The 23,505-nt window shown below is 40.7% G+C and overlaps 1 protein-coding gene across 3 annotated transcripts in view; it reads left to right on the top strand.

The window, feature by feature from the left end:
• Positions 1 to 23,505, top strand: part of mdfic (MyoD family inhibitor domain containing) — a 226,433-nt gene that overhangs the window by 69,815 nt on the left and 133,113 nt on the right. The window contains exon 5 of one of the 3 annotated variants that reach the window (XM_078941496.1): positions 9,006 to 9,253. The exons of the other annotated variants lie outside the window; for them this stretch is intronic. Within the exon in view, the coding sequence (XP_078797622.1) occupies positions 9,006 to 9,238 (233 nt within the window). The 3' untranslated portion in view covers positions 9,239 to 9,253. Of the gene's footprint in view, positions 1 to 9,005; positions 9,254 to 23,505 lie in introns of those variants that run through there. 3 annotated transcript variants of the gene reach the window in all.

The following is a 23,505-nucleotide window of genomic DNA, read 5'->3' as shown; positions in this document are numbered from 1 at the left end:
TCTATCTATCTATTATTCTTATTATAATTTAGTTGGTAGATTTTTTTTTTACTTGCCAACTAACTTGGCTGGTGTGTCAAAAATTTAGATTTTGGACACTGTGGTTGTGATTTCATACTTGGAGCATCAAACAACACGCAGCAAAATCCATTTCAAGACCAAAAATGCTCGGCCGAGTTCGTTCTAGTATTTCTCTTTATTAGGTGCTTAAGCTAGCAGTATAGCTCACAAAACATCTGCTGCGTTGTTCCGCAAACACTCTTACAGCTTGTATTTATTCAACCTTTGTGTTTGAGACAATTTCCAAAGGAGATGTTAAAATGAAATAGTTTTTGTTAAACATTTTCCATCATTCGTAATTCTTATTAAAGTAAGACGTGTTTCGATTAAAATAGAGATAATTTTTTTGGCCATATTGCCCTGCTCCTGTTTATGCATATATAACATATGCGATAAAACGATAATTAAATATATCACCATATAACTTTTTCTTAAAAGAAGAATCAGTGTATCGTGATACTTTTGTTTTGAAGGGACCGAAATTAACACTTGCCAGTTACAAGCATTTTCTCCTCTTTGGCGAGTAACGGTTAGAGGCTTAGTCGCCACATGGGGAGTAAACGTTTGCGTTAACTTAGTCATGTTAATTTACTCTCCTTTTGGTGAATGTCTTTTTACAAATGCAAGACTAGAATAATTCATAGGACATTAATAAAAACTGGTATTTTTTAAAATAATAACAGAAATAAATCCACTGTGTTTTAGCAGCGTCTTTATAGCATTACAGAGCCGGTGGGACACCAAAAACTGTGACCTGTCAGACGTTGTGCTGAATCCTCCCGTCCCCTCCCCTTGTCAGAGCTGCAGCTTTAATGTCATTGATATAAAATAACAATTATCAAATATATTTAACTGTTTTCAGCCTGGTTTTGTTATGATTTAATATAAAATGTGATATCCTGGAAGCAGAATTAGGAAATCTCTGTTACATTTGGATTTTTTTTCTCCCTCCGCTTGTTTAAATTTGAATTTTGAATTTCATGCAATGTCATTTCCTTTTTTCTTGTGTTTTGTAATTTCTGCCTAGTTCTCTGAGTGTCAAATTAAACTACTGTGGTTTTAACGTGGGTCATTCGTGATACATCTGTGAAAATTTAAAGGAAAGAACCACAACTTTTCTTACTTTTTTCACGTATATTCATGTATGACCATTTATTATCTGTGCAACATTCACAAATTGTACCAAGCCGCTGTGTGATACGGCTTTTATCTCTAAGTTGGTTGGAGTCGGCTAAAGATGTCCAGGTTTGTCGTCAGTTTTGACTATGAATCGTATCTTTAACCACAAATTACAATATGAATTAAATCGTTCAAATGAGTCGTTCCACCCCTCCAGTTCATGCAGTTTAGGACGTTGATTGCTTAGAGCAGTGTTTTTCAACTTTTTTTGAGCCACGGCACACTTTAACCTTGACAAAAATCCAGCGGCACACCAGCATCCAAAAACTAAAAAAAGGAGAAACTCATAGTCTGTATTGATCTACAGCTCCTCTGCAATCTCACATGCATTTTTGTGATAATTGTGGCAGAAAAAACTGGAAGCTGCAGCTGTTTTTTTTCTAAAAGATGTAATAGAAGTTAAGTTAGAAGATTTAAAAACTGTTTGATGAGTGTTCCTTGTATTTTCAAGACGTTTAACAGGGAAAACACATTGTGCGCTGAGACGCTGTCACTTTGACCCAATGCATCATGGGAGATGTAGTGCAAACAGCCGCTGAACGCAGAAGGACTAGCGTTTCTGAGCTCCATTGTTTTGTTCACTTGTTCCACGGTCTGATACCAGATCCCGTGGAAAGCTACACCGCTAAAGACGAGCTTTAGATGTTATTTTTGTTGGAACTAAGCGACTTTATGAGACGAATCGGAACAAAGAAGTGAAGACTTTAACCACTTCTGATTGGTCAGACTGACGTCATGGGATTAAGCCTCCAAAATTGATTGGTGGAGACAGTTAAAGGGGTGGGACTTTTCAGAAAACAGCTGAATCTACGGCTAAATCGCGGTACCGTCATTCTTATCAAAATGTCTTTTCATAGAATCAAATAAACACAAAGAAAAAAGTATTTTATGGTCTTTCATATTCCAAACTACTCAGTGTTTTATCAGGGTCTGTTTGGATGAACACAGAGCTGATATCCTGGAGATGGAAATGTTTTTAGATCAGTAAATGAGGGCAATTTCCCACGACACACTTGACACACTTGTGCCACGGCACACTGGTTGAAAAACACTGGCTTAGGGTGAAATCTTCACTCACTGTTCATGTCTTGGTTTGGCTTAAGTCTTGGCAGGTTAAAAAAAAACAAAAACCTTTTCATTGAGCCAGACAGAACTACCCCCCCAAGAAGGAAAAATCAATTCCATTGATCTGCTCAATTCATACATAGAGTGCCACCTTTATTTATTCAAAACACTGCATTTAATCAATGAAATGTAATAACTCTCTTTTGCTGATCACACAAGTCACACTCTCTTTGCCCCCCCCCATTACAAACAGTCATAATGAACAGAACCAAATATCTACAGCCATCTTTCCTTCCCATATTCCCACTAGGGAACCTTAACTTTGCACACTTTACATGCAATATTCATGCCATGTCTGAGAAGGAGAACTCGTGGTCTGGTCATCTGAAAAGCCCTGGCAATCACTGATTGTCTCTTGTCCTCATGAAAGAGAATAATTCCGTAACATGCGCCAAGACTGTTCAAAAACAGCCTTTTTTGATGAGTGACACTTCCTGTCCTCCAGATACTTTTCATGTCTCGAACTCATTAATAAAGCAGCACCCCAGAGAGCGAGACACGAGTCAACCAAGAGTGTGTGTGTGAAGGAAGGGTATGTAAGTGTGTGTGCGTAAACTTTTCCTGTTTGAATTGTCAGGTGTGATTTGGGGTCTCTGATCTTCACACAACAAAGTTCAATCACGCCGGTTGTAGTGCTATTTATCGTTTTCCTCTCTGACAATCTACCCACGCACCGGTTAGATTGTCAGAGCAAAGTGGAGGGCTTTTTTTTTTTTTGGCAAACACTGAATATTAAAAGAGTCAAAAGTAAGGAGCAGATTTCCCAGCAGTAAGGTGAGCTACCCTCAAAAGAATGAGGAGGAGTGAGAATTATAAATTATAGCAGACGTTCTATTAAAAGAAAATTGTTCCGTCGTATTTTTTTTGTCGTAAACTGGACGAAAAAGATCACCAGATCTGCTCGTATCTTGTTCTGGAGCAGTAAAGGATTTATCCCATCAAAACTAATAAGGATCAGGGCAAGATTTTGCAAAAAGTAAATCTATTTACCATTAGTTTTGTTGTGTTGCTGCATTAAAAAAAGACTTTGTGTATCCCTGTGCATGCTCAGAGATGGCTGACATTTGTCACTTGCTGTATTGGTGGTACAGAAAAATCCCTTTTAACATTTTTTAAGCCAAGGAAATCATAAATCTTCTTATCAGAACAAGTTGTTGAGCTTTTTTCGAAGACTTAAGGAATAAAAACTTAACATTTTTGGTTTAATTCTGTTCGTTTTATCAACATTCTGTGTGATTTGTGTGCTTATAACAGAAGCTCCTCCCACACGCGGCGGGAGCTTCAGGTTTACACACTTTTGGACAAAACGTCAAGCAGCACCTTAAAACAAAGACAGTGAACGCGGATTTGACGGTGAATATGATGCACACAAGGAACGGGGAGGGCGAGTGGGCGTCACCCGCTGTACATATGTATGAGTGCAGAACCGTGGCTACTCACCTGTTGCTCCCTTAATTTGTCCCAAAAATGAATGAAACTTTTGAAAATCATTGAATTACATTGTGATTTTTCTTAAAGCATTTATGTAGGCACTGTAACCCTCTTGCTATCCTATAGGGTCCAGATGACCCCACCCTTACATTGACGTGTTCTCCCTACCATGACAAAGGTGGATAAAGGTGGAAAGATTTCATGTAATCCATGGACACCAGTGAAGATCACAAATCATTGAAGAAAAACGGTTCAGCGCACTGTCTAGTGGGTTTAGATCAGTAGTCCCCAACCCATGGGGCGTGGACCGGTAACGGTCCGTGGGTCATTTGATACCGGGCTGCACAGAAAGAATAAATAACTTAGCATGACTTCCGTTTTATTTATTTTGGAGTCTGAAAGATCTTTTATTTTGAAAAATTGCCCGATTCTCTGTCCCATCCGTCTATGTCACTCTTGACGCAGGCCAAGGCGCTCTTCTCAGTCACGTAATAGGTTACCGCTAAAATAAAACCCAGGAGCTAACAAAATGAGTAAAAAAAAATATATCTTTGGAAAGGTTCTTTGCTAAGGGGAAAACGCCCAGCCAAGACACAGAAGAGGAGCCTTTGACTTCCCAAAAAAAAGAAAGCTACATTTAATAGACAGTACGCACCATGAGTGTGGGAAGGGGAGAGGATGATGATTTCTGCGTGTCAGAATAAAAGCTCTGGGTTCGTCTTGTCACCTGTCTGTTCCTCCTTCAGCGTAGAGCTGTTAAAATAGTACTCTGCCTACTTCTTTAAGGACCGGTCCGTGAAAACGTCATACCGGTCCGTGGCGCTAAAAAGGTTGGGGACCGCTGGTCTAGATGACCCCACTCCCAATGTGAAAGTGCCTAGGATAGCACAAGGGTTACATGGTCGTCACGGGCATGCGTTGGTGACCCCCTGCTCTAAAGCTTCCACTGCTGAAAGAGGCTAACATTTAGTTCCATTCTAACACACCAACAAGCAGGTCTTAATGGATGCAATGAGTGCATGTTTAAAAGTTCCGCTGCACCGCCCCGTGTCTGTAAAGCAAGAGTCCATGAAGCCTTGAGGTGCAGGACATCTCCTAAGTGAGCGTCTCCCGATGGACAATTCCATGCATTACACGAACACAAACACACGCTCTCGGAGCCGTTCAGGAACTGTAGGCTTTTAGCCGGCATATTAAATGTGTCAACTCATAAAGTAAAATGCTGTAAATGTTTTCAATATTCATGTTTTCCTATTTGTCAACCAGCATTTCATAACAAATTCATGAAAAAAGCCTCTCAAACTGCAGACTGGGAGAGGGCTTTGTGGAGCGCATGCATTTTTGAAGAGACATCCATTTAGAGCTCACCATCGGAGATTTGCATCACAAGCCTTTGAAAAATAAAGATAAATATTTTGTATCATGCATTTTTCAGCACCACACCAATAAAACATAATTCCTAAGATCAGAGTTATGCTGGGAGTAATCACTTGTTTTGTCTGTGAGCATCGCTTAATGGACTTTTATGCCACTTTGTTTAGTGAATAATTAACACTTATGTAGTACGTACAATCAGAGGATTATATTATTGATCATGAGAGCTGTTTGTAATATCTTCGGCAACAGTCTGGTGTGAATAAATAACAGGCTGCAGCACAGTTAAAGTGCATTTTTAAAGACTTGGCCTCTCCACGAACAAGAATGTTGTTTATACGAAACACAATGTACATCTTTCTGTTTATATCCTCATAAAATATCTTGGTTTTATTTATAAAACTTTGTGTCAAGGCTAAACATTTGGTAAAGAATGGGATTTTTTGGTTGTTTTTCATTTTTTGTGTCATGTTGTGTTCAACTTACTTTTTTTCTCTGGGTTTTTAGATTCTGTCTTTGATATTCTCGTGTTCACACCAGTTTATGTTCCACTTTTCTTAAATTGTATTAGGATTCTCTGAATTTTTTACCCATTTTTCCTGTATGGGTCCTCATCCGGTCTGGTCTGACTTTTTGGGACATCTGGGGCCTGTACGTTTGGGGGGGGTACTGTGTGGATACGGTGTTTCCACTTAACATGTCCATTTTTGTTGATTAGGGATGTCCCACTCTGATCAGGTGATTGGAATTTGGGCCCGATCGCTTACTTTCATACTTGATTGGAATCAGATATCATATCCCTATCAGGGATCAGATATTTATTTTATTATTCTAATTTTTATTATAATCAGCGTTTATACTGTATTTCAAGCTTATTATTACAGATAAATACACTACTAAAAAATCTGAATATTCTGTTCGGTTTCAGTTTCTGCCACCTCTCGCTTTTTTTAGTGGTAAAACTGTTTGGTTAAATTAGCCAGATATTCACAGATTTGAACTTTGAGCTCAATAACCTTTTTAACAAATGTTTTCATCTGACAGGAAGTGACTGGTTTGGCTTGTTTTTGCACAAACAACAACCTACAAAGGCATTTCAAAAGAAAAAAGATCGGGTTACTACGTTCCCTCGTTTCCTGCTTGGGCTACATTCTTTTTTTAATCTCAAGGTATTTTTATTGTGTTTTACATTATACAAAACACAATCCTGAAACAGGTATTTATAATATTGTAAGGCTAAAGTTGACAAAGTTAGCAAGTAAAAAATAAATAGAATAAAATAATAATAATAAATAAAGTAAGGGCTGCATTCTAAGAATAACCTGCGACGAGGTTTAATCCTGTAATTATAGTTATTTTAAGGCAATAAAACTTTTCTCAACATACTAAATACAATTTTCTCAGACAGACAGGACCACTTTCACAGTTTTTTCTCATGTTTAAACTTTGAGTTCAAACCAAAAACAAAGATCTGACCAATTTGAAGATCTGTGTACATGTGGCAAACGGAATGCATTTTCTACAGGAAACAGGAGGAGATCGATCAACAGCCAATCAGGATGCAGAGCACAGTGCGCTGCAAAAAAACAAAAAAAAGACCATGAAAAATGAACCGGGATGTAGCATGGGACGGCTAAACACCATGTTTGAGTCGCTAACATCCCAGTTTCCCAGTGCATTTTCAGTAGTTTAATTTCTGGTTTTACATTTGTTTTTATTCAGATTATTTATTTGGTTCAGTTGCTTTAAAGTATTGTTCTTTGATGTCTTAGTCAATCAAGTCTTTTAAATACAACACATTTTTTATTTCCAATCAGTTGCTATTTTCACCAACAATCTCAGAACAATTGTACTATTTAAAAAAATGTTCATGTAAGGTCAACTAGTTATGAAGTAACTTGAACTAATGAATTATACTTTTTGACTGTTGCAATGAAAATGCTTTAAAATGCATTTTTTGATCTCCCAAAGTCACTCCTTCTTCATTTGGGTTCTGTGTGTTATCTCACATAGTCCATAAACTATTCCAGAAGTTTTCTTTTTTTCTTGAATAATTCTACCTCAAGGGTTGATGCAATTAATTAATTTATGGAAAGACTAAGAAACTCTTCAATCAGATTTACTTTGTAACATTATTTTATTTACAATCGCATTGCCAGAAATTCTAGCTGTAGAGGCATCACCCTGCAGACGGGTTCTTTTTCCATCCTCTCCTGTATCCACCTGTATCTCATTCCCAGCATTCCTCTGGTCTTTATGGGGAAAAGATCTCACAGCATGCGCCTCACCTCACAGTGTGAAGTGCAATTTCAGTCCCAGTAAAAGCACACTCACATGCGTCTAACGGGCACAGGTCCTGAAATGCACAAAACAGCCTTCCTGCGATCCAAAGTAGCTTCACAGCCGGATGGTTGGAGGTCAGCGAGGGTCAGCAGTGGGGAGAAGAAAAGCAGGTGCTGCTTAACGGGTTCAACTGTGCCACTTACCAAACCAGAATTTACATGTGGAATATCTGTCAGAGACCTTCTGAGCCTAAAGGGTATACAAATTGTCAATTAATGAAATACTTTAGGGTCTGAGAGAAAATAGGCCCCGCGTGGAATAGGCTTGCAAACCTCACAGCAGGGAATCACAATTAATAGCCTTTTCAGATGAAGCAAGAAAGGCCGTCATTCTCTCTCATGCTCCACTGGAAACTATAGATTCCTGCAATCGTATTGAAAACAGAACGCTTAAGTAAAGCAACATTTTTTCACTCATATTTCCAATGATTTTTTTTTTGTTGACATTTCATTGTGCAATTTAGCCTCATTTAAATGACTTTCTTTTCCTAAAACTTTACTTTACAGCTTTTATTTTGAAAGTCAGTAGTACTTAGATGATTAAATTGTCACTTTTAAACACAATTCTTTATTTTTTTGTATTTAATAAATTATATTGCATAAAAATATGAACTAAAAAATGCCCCCTTTTAAATTGCCTGGATTTCTAATTTATTTGTCAAAAAAATCTAGAAAGCAATAAAAGGTTAATACAAATGAATGTCTAATTAAAATAGTAATAATTGAATTGTCACTTTTAAGACAAAGTTACAAAAAACAAAGGGCATTTTTAAATAACATGAATTGTTTAATGAAACAAATTATTCATGGTCTATCAGAAGAAAATGGAAGAGTTTGGGAACCACGGTTAGGCCACGTGAACTGACGGAGAGGGGTCAGCGGATACTGAAGCTCATAGTGGTTGTCGACTTTATGCACGGTCAATTGCTGCAGAGCTCCAAACCTCATGTGACCTTCAGATTAGCCCAAGTACAGCACGCAGAGAGCTTCATGGAATGGGTTTTCATGGCCGAGCAGCTGCATCAAAGCCACAGATCACCAAGTGAAATGCAAAGCGTTGGATGCAGTGGTGTAAAGCAGTGGTCCCCAACCTTTTTGTCACCGCAGACCGGTACAACGCAAGGTGTGTATCACGTGATGTTTGGTGTAGCGACTCTGACGTGTGTTAAGCATTATGGATGTAACAGAGAGAATCCGGTCACTTTTCAAAATAAAACGTTTTTTTCGAAAAAAAACAATAAAATGGAAAAAAAAAAAAATTCTGTGCGTCCTGGTGCCAAAATTTTGGTGCCAAGTGTCCCGCGGCCCGGTACCAGTCCGCGGCCCGGTGGTTGGGGACCACTGGTGTAAAGGACGCCGCCACTGGACTCTAGAGAGACGTGTTCTCGGGAGTGACGAATAATGCTTTTCCAGGAGATCGGTACATTTTGGACTCCATTGTCCCGAGTGTGAAATTTGGTGGAGGAGGAATGATGGTGTGGGCTTGTTTTTCAGGACTTGGCCCCTTAGTTCCAGTGAAAGAAACCCTGAATGCTTCAGGATGCCAAAACATTCTGGACAATTCCGTCCTGCCAACCTTGTGGGAAGAGTTTGGAGCAGGCCTTCCTCTTCCTTCTTCCTTCCTCTTCCAACACCAGCGCACAGAGCAAAGTCCATACAGACATGGAGGACAGAGTCTAGTCTGGATGAACTTGACTGACCTGCATAGAGTCCTGACCTGGAACTGATACAACACCTTTTGGATGAATTAGAGCGGAGACTGAGAGCCAGGCCGAGAAGAGTTGAAGCTGTAATCACTGCAAAAGGTGGACCGACATCATATTGAACTCTATGGGTTAGGAAGGGGATGGCACTTCAGTTCACATATGAGGCAAGGCAGTTGAACATATTTCATGTAAATCAGAATAGAATTGTGAAGAAAAAAAACCTGGAGCAAGATTTGCGGGATTTGCACTGCTTCGACATTTGACATCGAGCCTGTTCCAACTCCAGGTGGCAGACATCCGCTAGTATTGGATAGCGTGGGCTAAATGCACATACCCAATGTTAACGAAGGGTTACGATAGACTTCGAGTAATTCTTCCAGAGCGACATAGACGATAAAAAATGTAACAGATTTATTGATTTGAAGTGATCTAAAGAGTTTAATGGACTTGTTAGCATGTTCTTCGAGTGGTCATTCGAATTATTGTTCATATGTTGTGCTAATATACTAGATTCCTCCTCTGTTTCATGATGCTAAATACGTTAACAGTAGTGAAGCGTGCATATGTTCAGCCTATTATTGTTATCTATTACATGATTTGATTTGTCTTCACAAAGAAACGTCTATTTTCGTTCTCATATTTGGTTAAACAAATTTCTCCCAAAAGTACGAGGTATGCATTATTTTTTTTCTTTATCATGCATTCTTTAGGCTGCTGCGACAAAGACTGTGAAGTGATCTATAGTCTATAGTTTATCTTATTGTAAAACTGATCCAGGAACAGCCTGAAAGTGCCAAACCAACAATAATCACAAATTTAAATAATTTTTTCTTTCTTTCTCCAAACCATGCATTTGTCTTAGCCATTCCTTCTATGGAACCACAACAATGCAGGAACTCCTTTTATTTCTGTGTTCATCCATCTGTAAGGTGGATAAAGTTACCATCAGGAGAAGACGATCCCGCCGCAGACATGACGTTCAGATAAGAAAGCAGTCAGAAAGGTGGAAGTGTTTGTGGCTAGCTGGCACAGACAGCCGCCTCTGTAAGGTTGTATTCCTTCTGGGCCGTTCCCCTTTTTGCATTAAACCACAATGCATAATTACAGTGAGAGTCAGTGGCATCCTCCATTGTTGTTTAATTAGCCAGCTAATGTTGTTACTCGGTGCTGCAAACCTTCATTTGTCTTGCTTAAGCAGCCTCTCGCTTTTCATTAGAATTGAAAAATTAAGTATATTTATCATGGGGGGGGATAATACGCCACGGTTATTTACGCAGCTTATTAAATCTTAATAACTAGAAGTGACTTTGTCGTTCCTCAAGGCCCTCTCGGTGTTTGTTACATGCAAAGTGTGTTTGTTTGAAATCTTTCTTCTTCTTTCTCTTTCGGCTTTTCCCATCAGGGGTCGCCACAGCGAATCATCGTCCTCCACCTCACTCTATCATGGACGTCTTCTACCCTAACATTAGCCAACTTCATGTCCTCTGTTAAGACATCCATGTATCTCCTCTTTGGCCTTCCTCTTGCCCTCCTGCCAGGCAGCTCCATCTCCAACATCCTTCTACCAATATATCCACTATCCCTCCTCTGAACATGTCCAAACCATCTCAGTCTGGCTTCTCTGACTTTGTCCCTAACACAGGCAACGTGGGCCGTCCCTCTGATGTACTCGTTCCTTATCCTGTCTAACCTGGTCACTCCTAAGGAGAACCTCAACATCTTCATCTCCGCTACCTCCATCTCAGCCTCTTGTCTCTGTCTCACTGCTACCGTCTCTAACCCATAGAGCAGAGCTGGTCTCACCACTGTCTTGTACGCCTTTCCTTTGAGTCTTGCTGGCACTCTTCTGTCACACAACACTCCTGACACTTTCCTCCACCCGCTCCAACCTGCCTGCACTCGCCTCTTCACCTCTTTTCCACACTCCCCATCACACTGAACTGTTGACCCCAAGTACTTAAACTCCTGCACCTTCTTCACCTCAGCCCCCTGTAACCTAACGCTTCTACCTTGATCCCTCTCGTTCAGACACATGTATTCTGTCTTACTATGACTGACCTTCATGCCTCTTCTTTCCAGAGCAAACCTCCACCTCTCTAGCTGCTCCTCCACCTGCTCTCTACTCTCACTGCAAATTACAATGTCATCTGCAAACATCATTGTCCAGGGAGATTCCTGTCTTACCTCGTCTGTCAGCCTGTCCATCAGCATAGCAAACAAAAAAGGACTCAAAGCTGATCCTTGGTGTAGTCCCACCTCCACCTTGAACTCCTCTGTCTGACCTACAGCACATCTCACCACCGTCATACTTCTCTCATACATGTCCTGAACTACTCTGACATACTTCTCTGCCACTCCAGACGACCTCATACAGTACCACAGCTCCTCCCTCGGCACCCTGTCATACGCCTTCTCTAAATCTACGAACACACAATGCAGCTCCTTCTGACCATCTCTGTACTTTTCCATCAACATTCTCAAAGCAAAAATGGCATCAGTGGTGCTCTTACGGGGCATGAAACCATACTGCTGCTCACAAATCTCCACCTTCTTCCTAAGCCTGGCTTCCACTACTCTTTCCCACAGCTTCATTGTGTGGCTCATCAACTTTATTCCTCTATAGTTGCTGCAGTTCTGCGTGTCACCCTTGTTCTTAAAGATCGGAACCAGAACGCTTCTCCTCCATTCCTCGGGCATCTTCTCACTCTCTAAAATCCTATTGAACAACCTTGTTAGAAATTCCACTGCTGTCTCTCCTAAGCACTTCCATACCTCCACAGGTAGGTCATCAGGACCAACGGCCTTTCCGCTCTTCATCCTTTTCAGAGCCTTCCTAACCTCATCCTTTCCAATCTCTGCTACTTCCTGCTCCACAACAACCACATCTTCCTCCCTTCTTTCCCTGTCATTTTCCACGTTCATCAGCTCCTCAAAATACTCCTTCCATCTTTTCTGTACACTCTCCTGGGTTGTTAGCACCTTTCCATCTCTGTCCTTTATCACTCTTACCTGTTGCACGTCCTTCCCATCTCTGTCTCTCTGTCTGGCTAGTCTGTACAAGTCCTTCTCTCCTTCCTTTGTGTCTAACCTGTCATATAGCTCATCATAAGCTTTCTGTTTGGCCTTTGCCACCTCTCTCTTCACTCTACGCTGCGCTTCCTTGTACTCCTGTCTACATTCCTCAGTCCTTTCTACATCCCACTTCTTTTTAGCCAACCTCTTCCTCTGGACGCATTCCTGTACTTCCTCATTCCACCACCAAGTCTCTTTACCGTCTTTCCTCTTTCCAGATGACACACCTAGCACCTTCCTACCTGTTTCCCTGATAATCTCTGCTGTAGTTTCCCAGTCCTCTGGAAGCTCATCCTGACCACCCAGGACCTGTCTCAACTTCTGCCTAAATTCCTCACAAGTTTCTTCATTCTGTAGCTTCCACCACTTGGTCTTCTTTTCTGTTTTCCCTCTCTTCTTCTTCCTGACCTCCAGAGTCATCTTACACACCACCATGCGGTGCTGTCTGGCTACACTCTCTCCTACTACCACTTTGCAGTCATTAACCTCTCTCAAATGACCTCGTCTACATAGGATGTAGTCCACCTGAGTACTCCTACCTCCACTTCTGTATGTCACTCTATGTTCCTCTCTCTTCTGGAAGTAAGTGTTGACTACAGCCATTTCCATCCTCTTCGCAAAGTCCACCACCATCTGTCCCTCCAGATTCCTTTCCTTCACACCAAACCTGCCCATCACCTCCTCATCACCTCTGTTGCCCTCACCAACATGCCCATTAAAGTCTGCTCCAATAACAACTCTCTCTCCTCTGGGAAAACTCTCTATGACCTCATCCAACTCACTCCAGAATCTCTCCTTCACTTCTAACTCACAGCCAACCTGTGGCGCATACCCACTGACTACATTCACCATCACCCCTTCAATTTCCAACTTTAGGCTCATCATCCTGTCTGAGACTCTTTTCACCTCTAGAACCCTGTTTACAAACTCCCCCTTCAGAATCACTCCTACCCCGTTTCTCTTCCTATCAGCACCATGATAGAACAGTTTGTATCCTCCTCCAATACTACGTGCCTTGCTGCCCTTCCACCTTGTCTCCTGCACACACAGTACATCTACCTTCCTTCTCTCCATCATGTCTGCCAGCTCTCTGCCTTTCCCTGTCATTGTGCCAACGTTAAGAGTCCCTATTCTCAAACCTATGTTCCTGCCTTTTCCCTTCTCTCTCTGGCCACGGACCCTTCTGCCTCCCCTCTTTCTTCGACCAACAGTAGTCAAATTTCCACCGACACCCTGTAGGTTAACAGCATCGGTGGCGGTCGTTGTTAACCCGGGCCTCGACCGATCCGGTATGTCTTAAGTGGTGTGGATGATTCGCATAGTTATTTTGGCAATTTTTACGCCGGATGCCCTTCCTGACGCAACCCTCTCTATTTATCCGGGCTTGGGACCGGCACAGAGGCAACTGGCTTGCAACCCCTGTGGCTAGATTGTTTGAAATAAATCTCTCAAATAGGCAGTGTGTCCCGAAAGCCCGCTTTGCCATTTCTTATGTGACTTGGGTGATGGTGGACCATGGCGTGAAGTTACAGACGATTATTGATCAGTGCGATATTCTCCAGGACTTAACCTTTACACTAGCCAAACGGGGTATGAAGTCCCCTTATTGAATGTGTACTTTTACTTTTATGTTCTTCTCTGGCGACAGGCCTAATCAATAGCCTTCCCTTTCACTCTCATTAGAAGCTGGAGCATCCAAGACCAGTTGGGATCCATCTACGTTTACATCATCAGACATTTATCTTAGAATATTTCAGCTTGGTTGTGAAAAAAAACATATATGGTAACAATTTTTGACATATACTGAAATTATTTGATACTAATTGAGTTTTATTCATTTGTAGTATAGACTAAATCAGACTAATCTTATAAATGTAGTTGATAAACAGTTTACAATTGTTTCCCCAAATGTGTTTGGAATCCACCAAATGTCTGACTGTGGCGTTTCTTTTTTTTTTTTTTTTTTTTTTACAATCATTACAAAGTTCAGAGCTTAATGGAAAATGTAAGTATTTTATGGTCAGTGTAAGGCATACAGAGTAAAGCCTTAGGTTGTATTTAGACTGGACACATTTGGTTCACTTTAAGTGAACACTGGCAACAACCTATAACCACCATTAGTAATGTGGGGTTCAGTGTCTTTCCCAAGGACACTTTGACACATGTTTGGGCAATGTGGGAGTCCAACATGCGACCCTCCTTTCAAAGGTCGTCCGCTATACCTCTGCACAGTGAAAGATAGGAGCTATATTTAAAGGCTATGTCACACAGCCACTAAGGGTTAGGGTAGGGGGAACATTTTGCACATATTGCTCAGATGAAAATTGGTCATAAGTGAATAGAGGTGGAAAAAGTGAGACAAGTTGTGGTCTTTATGTAAAATTTTCACAGACGTATCACGAATGACCTACGTTAAAACCACAGAAGAAGTTCGGATAAACCATGCAAAGAACGTGTAAATCAGTACAGAACATGAACCGTGTATGATTATTGTGCTGTAGATGTGCAATTCATTAGGGATTCATTGTCAGTTACGTAATTTCAATGTAATATGTGTGGCGTATATGCAACAATAAAGTCACATATCGGTGGTACATACGTTAGACTTTGGTGGAACCGTTGTGGAAAGCCACAAATTTGCATATGCATATCACAAAAATCACACACAATTGCATAACATGTATGTAGTAAACTAGGTAAAATACGCATTAACTGTGTATTTCTCAATGGACCAAAACATTTAGACCAGCTCAAAACAAATTCACCTAAAGACCTGTCCGCCGAAACCCTTGACGGACATCTGTACACATAAACGAATGCAAGAAACACTTATGAGTTATATATTAATATCACGCATGTATCATGAAAGACCGAAATGTCATGACACGGTCTTAAGAAACAACCAGGAAGACAAGATCTGCAAAATACAGGAAAGTTTTCAAAAGAAAACTTGTCAACCTTGTTTATATTGGATAAACTTGTATGTATCCATTTATTTAGAAAAAAAACAACAAAAGTTATACTATTTCGCTTTTAAATTGCCTAAATAGTCGTACAGAACTTCTTTAAAGATACCCATTACCCATGAGCACATAGCAATGTCCACACTGTTATCAGTGTGTGGTGGCCTAGCCCTGATGATAAAGACAAAAGACATCAACGTTCACATCTCTATTTCACCTTATGTAGGCAAGATGTTTCCGATAAGCACCATTAATCATTCCCCTGCATCTGTTCCTTCGTGTAGATTTTTCACCTGGAAAGTCTTTGCAGTTGGAAAATAACGCTTCTCCTCGCAATTGCCTGACACATTATCTCATTAAAATGTACAAAGAAAACTCCTTCTCTTTATCTCTGATAATCTAATTAGCATCATCCAGATGGTTTAATAAGGGATACCGGCGCCGTTTAGCCTCCCAAACGGCCCGCTAGAGGAGAACAGTGAAGGAGGCTCCTCTTCACTCTCCTCTTCACTCTGAATAGCTCTCCAGGGTTCACATTATTGCTTCCTCTGCCTGAGGCGAACCACTCCAACTCAGGAGTTTAGGGAGGATGAATGCATCCAGGAGAGAGACATGCTCAAAGTGAATCAAATAGGCGGAGATGTTGCATACAACTGGGAATGTTTTAAGCCAAATAACGGCAGATAACTTATTTCACCTTTAGCGCCCCCAAGGAGCGAAGTTACATTTCCGATTAGGCTGTAAATCTTCTGGAGATAAACCGCTACATTCAGCGTCTTTAATTGTAGCAGAGGTAACATTTTTACTGCTAAAACCATCATCTGTTGCCGCTTTATGTGGGTTTTGCTTCATAGACTAGGAATGTGAAAGATTTTAGTGCTGAGAGTAACAGCAGTATGAGTATAACCCATTAAGAGTAGCAATGTCGCCAAATGACACGCCTTCTTCGATATACGGTAACTCTTCAAGGCGATTCAAGAATCAACAAGAATCAACTGATTCTAAAGTGAGGAAAAGCGGCTTCAATACTTTGTACGTTAGCAAACGTAAAGTATCTACTTTATGTTACCAAACGTAAAGTGTTGCAAAATTTGGCGCAATGACCATTTTTCTGCAGCAGAATCAACTAATTTACATTAATTGTGTAAACACTTCACTACTGTAAAGTGTTGAACATCAGTTGAAAAACTACTTTTCTACGCTTTAGAATCTGTCTGAATCACATTATAATTTAGTAAACGGTTAGAGTTACAGTAGTTGAAAGACTGTTAACACTGGATATCAAGCTCTGGTGGAAAATGGTTAAAACCACAAATACGAACAAGATTATATCGGTAAAAAGGTATAGAATTGATCGGGAAGTAAATAATTGGTTTCTGCCAAACTTTATTAGCTTCTTTTTTGTGCTTTTTTTCTACCCACTGAAACCGCACACTCAGTCAGGGGGCTGTACTACTGCTGGTTTGGTGGGTGCACACACTCCACTTCAAACACACAAACATCTTAGCCGGTTCCCAGTCAGCAATAACACTACAGATACACATGCACGCACACACAGTTGGTTGAGTTCATTCTTTATTTTCGGATGTTTGGGTTATGTTTCTTTGTTGTTTTTGTTTTTGTTCTCCTTACCCTTTCAGTCCTTTTTCCTTTTTGTGAAAAGACTCCAACTCTGGTTTTGGCAGGCCTTTATAGTGTCTGACTCCAAATTGCCAACAAACATGATTGAAGTGGGATGGCCTATGGGAGGGGCCATGCAAGGTCAGTCTGACCATTAAACCGTTAAAGCTGATTCCTCGTGCATGGACTTTTTGAAAATATTAAAGCTGCTAATTCTTGTTTTTTCTACCCATTAGTCTGTTACATTCTAGAAGTTTTGAATTATTTAGTTTTTTTTGCTTAAAACACATTTTTCTTTGGTCCTTGGCCCACTCTCCTGGAGAAGAGCATTAAACTCCTTATGTTGTGTTGTGTTGTGTTGTCTACTGTCTTTGCTTTTTTTTGTACATGTGATTGCAAACACAAAGATGTCCAATCACTAGCTTCCCCCCCGCACTTCAAACAATACCTGATTTCATTATTTCAACTTTTTTCATCACAAAGACCAAAGCTGTCCCAAAATGCCAGGATTTTAAATACTTTAAATACTTGTGGGTTTGTCTTTTTCAAAATAATCGTCGCCAGTAAGAAAAAATCCAAGTATCTATGTATAAAGGCATGTTCATTAATACTTTTAAATGGCAGTTGAATAATACATGTCTAGATTGTATTCATTTAGGTAAAAGATTGGACTGTATTGTATCGCCATAACTGTAGTAGGGATGCCAAGATTCTTTGTATAAAACAGAAGTATGTGATACACCATTGACTGAATCGTGGGATAAATTGAATCGTTGCATCCCTACTGCATACTAGTATTTTTATGTTGTGCGAAGTGTCAAACATGTATGTAAATGTCAGAAGAATTTAGGAATTATTGCTTTATTACATTACACTAGGCTTAGTCTGAGACAACTGAAAGGTTTTTCGTCATCTCTGATAGTGTATTGGCAAATTTCAAAATGGATTTCTGAGTTTTTTTGTTGTTGTTTTGTAATACACAAGTCATATAGCGAATGAAATAAAACCGTGACCCAAAATCTGAGGTGAACTGAATTGTTGGGAATGTGAAGGAAAGATACACACAAATGCGTAAACCAAAAAACACAAACGGTCAATAGGAGCAAACAGTTTAGCATGAATTCTGTCGACCACCCTGCAGTAGATGGAGCTTGGTGGGCTTTCAACTTCAAGCCGTTAGGCCTGACAGGGCACCAGTTCAAATAAAGTCAGGTTTCATATCATTAAAGAGGAGAAAAAAAAGTTCTATGTCCAGATTACATTAGAGGGAGTCTTAGCCATCCGCTCCATCCAGTTCTGACACATCTCTCCCTGTAATGAGCGGATGCTGCCGCTACCGAGACATGAATGCTCAAGTGGAGTCCGGCCGACAAGACAGCCTCAGCCAGGCCCGCGCTTTGGCAATCTAGGCAAATACGTCGTGCAGAAAGGAGGCCGGCGAGCCAGACAGTGGAGCCAGCCGCTGCAGCCCTCTGAGCCAGCAGTTAGAGAGACATGCTCAATTAACTCTCCAACTTCAGCAGGGCTTTTTCTGCTGGCCAGTGGAGAGGAACAATAATGACTGGATTTAGAATAAAAAGATGTGCACATCTACAAAGAAAGGGGTGTGAGCAGGGGGGGGGGGGTGAGATAAGGGGCTCCCATTTAGATTGACGCCTGGAAATTGTGGAAGGTCAGCGCGGTCTGTGAAGCGTCACCCCGGCAACTGCTGTGGCAAAAAGAAAAAAATCCTGCCATGTCTGATCACTGGGTGAGAGGCTTCATTGCTTAGGTCCCCCCCACCACCACCATTTTCCCCATCCTCTGCTTTATCTCTTCTTAAGGCTTTGTAAGAAGCTTGCAACACATATTTTTAGAGGATACATGTTCTTTCAGGAGACAAAATGATGACATTTCTTGTGGAAAAAAAGTCAGTTTGAGTCTTCCTGCGCATCGATTCCATGTCAAACTTTAAACTTAAATAGTTCTAGCAGGAACCCATGAGCCTTTTGGTGTGTTGAAAACACAGCAAGGCAATTATTCTGCTAAAAAAATGTTTATTACATAAATTCCCAGGTGCCTCAAGTCCAAAAACGCTGACTCAACCAACACAATTGGGTTTTTTCCCAATCGAAAACATTTTAAATGCTCATTGGGGACAATTGTGCATGAGTGGCCCTCAGGTAAAAGGTTCAAACACGCATCTCTCCCTAATCTACGCATTGGCAAACGAGGACCACCATCTGCTAATTGCACTTTGTGGCAAATTGAAACAATATCTAATTGTCATTGTAATTGGTGAGATTAATTAGGCTCGTGCGCAGTTGTGCGTTCCTAAACAAGAATGCCACACAAATAACGCCAGAAAGAGGCAAACAGATGGGAATACTCAAAGCTCCGGTGTTAGTTAAGCAGAGGCTGACTCCAGCAAATATGCAAATGGATCTCTTTGAGCTGTGGAGAAAGTCCCATATTTTTGTCCCTTTTCTTTCTAATTTGTGGTATATCGTTCTTGACTAAAATCCTGCAGGAAACCTTTCACAAAAGCATTTGTCGCATGGAGTAGTGGGGGGATTAGTTTTAAGCTACGTAGACATAGGGTATTTAACGTACGCGCTGGACGAGCAGGAAAGGGCTTTTTCTTCTTCTTTTCCTTTCTCTACTGTTTACTGGCGCATGTCCGCCACCTACATTTGGAAAAAGCTTGGTGCAATATCTCAAAGCAGAGCAAATCTCGTAATTTGGGCACAAAAACGGTTCAGTTCAATGCTAGCGTCCTTGCAATGGTCTATATAGGTTACCATCATGTCAGAAGAGCGCCTTAACAGTCAAAGTTACACCTGGTTTTGCTGGCAACGCGTGTTCAAGTACCACACGTTTTATATTTAGAGCTCGAAAACCGTTTTCAAATCTAACGTAGCTAAACAAGATTTCAAACGTGGGAGCCTAAAAGTCAAATTTACGTGTTTACAAGGACTTGTCATTTAAAGTGGCTGCTTGAGTGCACGATGCCGAAGCTGGTGTTTACGTAGTATTAGGGTTCTTCCAGTGCTGACACAACCGACTACCGTAAATCTTTAACTGTTTACGCAACAAATGTAATTCTGATGGATTCTGAGGCAAAGAAAAGCCACCTTAGCTGATATGCAATACTTTATACAACAATTTACGATCAACGTAAATTGACGGATTCTGTTGTGAAGAAAACAAATTTGCGTCGTTATGCTACACTTCATGCTACGAACTTGATCAAAGCCAATATGAAAAGCCGCTTTTTTCTGCGTCAGAATTAGCTGATTCACGTTGATCGTCTGAACGGTCGAGGAGTTAGATGACGCCAAAGGGTGTGTGTTATGCTGCCAGCAACATCTCTGGTGGTAAAGGGTTAACTAAAGGGGCCGATTTGTTTACACGCTGTGTTTTGACAGCTACAAGAAAATTCTAAGTGTCTTTTCTTTCGGTGATCAATGTCGTGACACATATCAGCGCTCAACACTACCTTTTCGTGTTTTTTGTCTTCAGGGCACTTTTTAAACTCTTGAAAAATCAACTAAAAGCCGCTCGTCGGTTTCATACTGATCTGTAATTTCGAAGACAAGTGCCAAAAACACGCACCACTCGTTGGCGTTTTAAAATTCCTACCTTTGTATCCGTGTGTGTGTGTGTGTTTGTGGACCGTCCTCACATATTGAACTTTGCCAACTGCCGAGCAAAGATCACACACAGAGAGGTGTTATTAAACTTTGCACTCCAAACTTTTGACACACCGCCATTCTGCATTAGGAATATGAATGCCCATATTAATATTGTGCTGACATTTTTGCCATTCGCACTCTCTGTGCACGCTGTCCAAGCAGACTTTAAGTCTTCGCTTTGTGGGAAAGAAATGGACATTTGCACTCTGTTGATTCATGGACTGGTAAAGATTTTAAGGTAATAAGCAGAGGGCTCCTTACCACTCCGTGTTTTTGTTCATACTGTCTTCACGCTGGTGGAAAAAGAAGCCAAAGGTGAAAAATGTTGAAGACAAAGAAAATCTTCAGGGAATTTATTGACTTAAGCACCAAGAACCAGAAAAACCTCTCGCTCCAGCAAATCCAAGTCATTTCCTAACGCTCCCGGATACAATTTCCAATTGTTTACGGCTAATTTGCGGCAGTTTTCCACGCATGTAAACACACCAGCTGAGTAAGCTGTGGTATGTCACAGTGGGATGCCCCCCCCCCTTCTCTTTCTTCTCGTCTTTGCCTCTTGAGAGTATCAGAGAGTTAGTTTACCTCTAGGACATGAAGCCTTTGGGGCTATAAATGACAGTGTGACAGGAACAAAGGAAATGTATTCGTCAGCCGTGTTGTGTGTTTGGGTGAATCCAGACCCTCACTCAGGAGAAATTACATTTCTGCTTTGATTTAATTAAAGCTAAATATTGGGCAATCGTCAGGCACTTGGCAGGGTAAGCTTGACACTGTAATTATCTCCTGAGGTGCTTTTGTCTTAAAGGCTGCATTCATGCGAAAAACCAATTCCAGCGTTCACTTGTCAAGGGCTTCACGATTTTTTTTCTTTTTTTGTTACTTAACTTTTCTTTTTTATCATCTGCGTGCATACTATGCTTTTCAGCTGTCTATCGCCTGTGCTGACTTGATGGGATGACAGTGCTCCCTGGTTTATTTCGGGGTTACGTTATTAAAATAACCCGCGATATGTGAAATCCAGGAGGTAGGGGTATAGATGTTTTAGGACTATAAAACTCCTCACTACGGTGGCCCTGAAAGGCAAATCTCACCAACAAATCACTCGACACGAAGCATATCAAAGATCAAGACAATTACAAAAGCCAGACAAATAATTAGAAAAAAATAAGAAATAAAATTGAAATTCCAGAAACCAAAACACACTTCCGAAAAATTAAACAAAATTAAATTTAAAAATTTCTTTAAAAAAGTTATTTCCAGAAATCAATTTTTCTTTAAATGAAACACGACAGTTGATTTTTTTTTTTTTTTTCCAAATGTGTCCTCCGCACACTAGCAACCGTTTTGGGATAAGTATATCCAGCATCGCTTCACGCCAAATACTTTTCGAGTGACACGATGGACGAATGTACCTTCCTTTTCCGGTTTCCATACAAAAAAAAACCCTTTTGAACATGAAAATTAATTTCTAGAATTTAAAGTGAATTGTCATAAAAACAAAATACAACCAAAAATAGGTAAAAGTAGAGACAATGGGACTTCAATGATTGGATGATGATGTTTGAGTTTTTAAAATACATCTTTCAGAAACCCACCTTTTCCGGGATCCGTACTAAAAAAAAAAGAAATTCTGACAACAAAAGTAGCTTCTAGCGATCAAAGTGAAATATTATAAAATGGAACAAAGAAAAAAAAGGAAAAGTTAGGTACCACAAGACAATGCTGTCTACAGATCAACCTCCTAAACTCCCCTTCATAAATCGGACGTCCATTTATCGCACATGTATTCCTTTGGTCAATGCTTCCTTTTTATAACCATCACTGCGATTTATAGGATCGTGTCATTTCATTTACAAAACTGTTTTCTGTTTTGAATTTCTGTTTTGAATTCCTAAAATGTAACGTTTCATTGTCTGTTCTGCTTTTTTGATTGTCGTAGTGATCTTTTAGATGTTGAATGATTGGGTGATGTGTTTGGAACTTCAGGGCCACCGTACTTCACTAGACACTTTCTACATTTTTGTCTTGACAGTTTTCTCTGTTGTTTTACGTTCAAAGTCCAGCTTTGCAGAATGAAACCCAAAGATCGGCTCTCGATCAAAGGTTTATGTTACTCTGGAAAGCTAAATGCATTTGGGATAGCAAGAGGTTGATTGACACGGTCAGCAGCCAATCAGGCACAGTATACAGTGCGCTGTTAAAACAACAAAAGAGCGGATGTAAAATTGCAAAAAAAGATACATATCAAAGGAATACTGTAATGGATTTAAAAAAACTTCAGACAACGGCAAGAAAAAGTGCCAAAATGACCAAACGTTTCTTTTTTCTCTGTGCAGAAAAGCCGTAAAATAGCTGACATTATGGATCAGCAACAAGTCTTATGAGCTTCAACGAAAATCCTCACTGACAGATGCATTTCCCTCCGAGAGTATTTTATTTACTATAAATACTGTATATCAACCATATATCTCAATTCTTTCGTGCTCTCTTTCACTCTCAGTTTTCTCTTGAATTATTCACCAGCATCATCATGTTGACCTGTTCCTTGTCAGCGCTGTGTGTGTGTGTGTGTGTGTGTGTGTGTGTGTGTGCGGGAGCATCTGTGTGAATGTCAGGGCCAGGCAGCGCTCCCCTTATGCAGTCCTCGGCTGTAATTTGTGTCACTGACTTGAGCTTGATGGCTGAGCGACTCCGCACAACAGTGGTGTCACAAGGGTGGGGTGACGGAGTGTGTGAGAGCATAAGTGAGCTCTGGGCCCTGTTTGTGTGTGTGCATATTTTTGTGCCACGTCTTCTTGACTTTGTCTGTCTCCATCTTGAGATGCGGACATGTGAACCTGCCGCTGCCGCGTGCCTCCGAGGAGGAGCGGCGGTGCTCCTCTCTCCTTCCTGTGCCTGCCTTGGCACGGTGTCACAGTGAGGAGCCCGGAGGAGACATCCGAGGCCGCGGCGGCGAGGC

This window comes from Oryzias latipes, chromosome 23 (assembly GCF_053564925.1).
Source record: "Oryzias latipes strain Hd-rR chromosome 23, Olatipes_Hd-rR_3.1".
In the NCBI taxonomy this organism is placed as follows: domain Eukaryota; kingdom Metazoa; phylum Chordata; class Actinopteri; order Beloniformes; family Adrianichthyidae; genus Oryzias; species Oryzias latipes.
Note: the sequence above shows the minus strand (reverse complement) of the source record. Positions and strands in the feature narration are given on the sequence as shown.